Here is a 1,604-nt window from a genome sequence, read left to right as displayed (position 1 = left end):
CTAGTGCTCACTCTTGCAGAAGTCCACGGCCCAGTCAGCAGGCAGGACGCAGAACAACGCAGCGCACAGCAACGCCCCGTAGCTATCAGAGTCGATGCCCAAGGTCCTCAACCAAGGGATGTTGCGATGAACGTGATCGTGTAGCCGACGGAGGGCTCCGACGTCACTCAGCGCCTTCACTTTTGGCAGGTTCAGCCGCTGCGTGAGGTGTTCTTGAACAAGGACGTCTTTCTTGCCTAATCTCTCCTTCAGAAGCTCCACGGCATAAGCGTAGCTGTTCTCCGTTGCTTGAATGCCGCTTACCGCCGCCGCCGCCTTGCCCGTCAGCACCGTCCGCAGGTATAGAAGCTTCTCCACGCCGGAAAGCTCGATGTTGTCGTGGATCGCCTGTCGGAACTGCTCCCAGAAGGGAAGCCAATTCAACTTCTCTCCGTCAAACCGTTGAAGTTCGAGCTTTGGAAGTTTAAGCTGTCCAGCTGGGTTTTGGGTTTGAGTGGTCGATCGTTCTGTGGTCTCGGCGACCCTGCTCTCAATGGATGACGATGTCCTTGCCTCTAGGCGTCGAATACGTGTTCGCATTCGGGTGATGACACTTTGTGTCTCCCTGACGGCCCTGTATACTTCGGCGAGGTTCTCGTTCTTTACGTGGACCTCGATAAGCGCATCTTGCTCCTTGAGTTCCCTTGCCAGGGCAACCAGCTCGTCCGTTATTTCTGCGAAGCGTTCTTCGTGATGAGGCCTGTAGTCCTCAATTGACACCGCCGCTTGAATCTCCTCACTTAGACGTTCAATTTCGGCTCGCGTCACCAACCTTTTCGTCCGGAGCCGCTCCATGTTCGATGTTCGCTGATCTCTTATTGTCGATAAAGTCCCGGGTTTTGGCACCAAAATATTCGATAATTTAGATTACTCCGGTTTACAAAAGAAATTTATACGACGTATTTACAGTTTAGACATGGGGAGGGCTCTTGAAGGTTGGTGTCGTACCGACCAACGGTTCCAATTAGGCTCTGCTCGCGCCGGAAGCCTTTTCTTCCTCTTCTTTCCTTAGCTAATGCTTCTTGGTCTTTTTTTCTTGTGAGGTGTGTATATCGGGCACGTATCCACATTTAGCAAGAGATGTCCTCAATATTTAATAGTGTTATCGCAAACGATAAATCGTTAAAATTTGTGTGTGTGTGTTCTTCTCTTAAAATTAGATGGCAAACGGTGATAAATCTTGAAGCTCGCTAATACCAGATGTGAAAAACAAAATCTCCAAATATTTGGTGTTCGCGCTAACGGTGCGGCGCAGTGTAAGTACTGTTCATTTACGTTTCCAGTAGAAGAAATATCTGCGACTTACGAAACGCAACCGGCGACCGACGAAGCCCACGAAGACAGGCTCCAATAACGCCATCTGCGCACAAACCCGAAGCACGACGATTCGCTCGCTCACGCCCTTAGTCCGCGTCTTCGTGCTGTACAGTTTCCTACGCTTGTGAATAGAAACACATTTCGAGTCACTGCGATCTGTAGAGTGTATAGTGCTTGGCTATCGGCAGGCTAAACAAAAAAGTAAACGCGCCCTGTCCTTTTTTTTTTTTTTCAATGAGCTTAAAATG

At 49.7% G+C, this 1,604-nt stretch overlaps 1 protein-coding gene across 1 annotated transcript; it reads right to left on the bottom strand.

Moving 5' to 3' along the window:
• On the bottom strand, nucleotides 1-834 carry LOC115317588. Its single transcript, XM_040223062.1, has one exon. The coding sequence runs from the start codon at nucleotides 832-834 to the stop codon at nucleotides 1-3; it is 834 nt and encodes a 277-aa protein (XP_040078996.1).
• Nucleotides 835-1,604: the final 770 nt, after the last annotated feature.

This window comes from Ixodes scapularis, unplaced genomic scaffold (genome assembly GCF_016920785.2).
Source record: "Ixodes scapularis isolate PalLabHiFi unplaced genomic scaffold, ASM1692078v2 PGA_scaffold2__306_contigs__length_199485367, whole genome shotgun sequence".
Classification (NCBI taxonomy): Eukaryota; Metazoa; Arthropoda; class Arachnida; order Ixodida; family Ixodidae; genus Ixodes; species Ixodes scapularis.
This window is presented reverse-complemented; position numbering and strand designations above follow the sequence as displayed.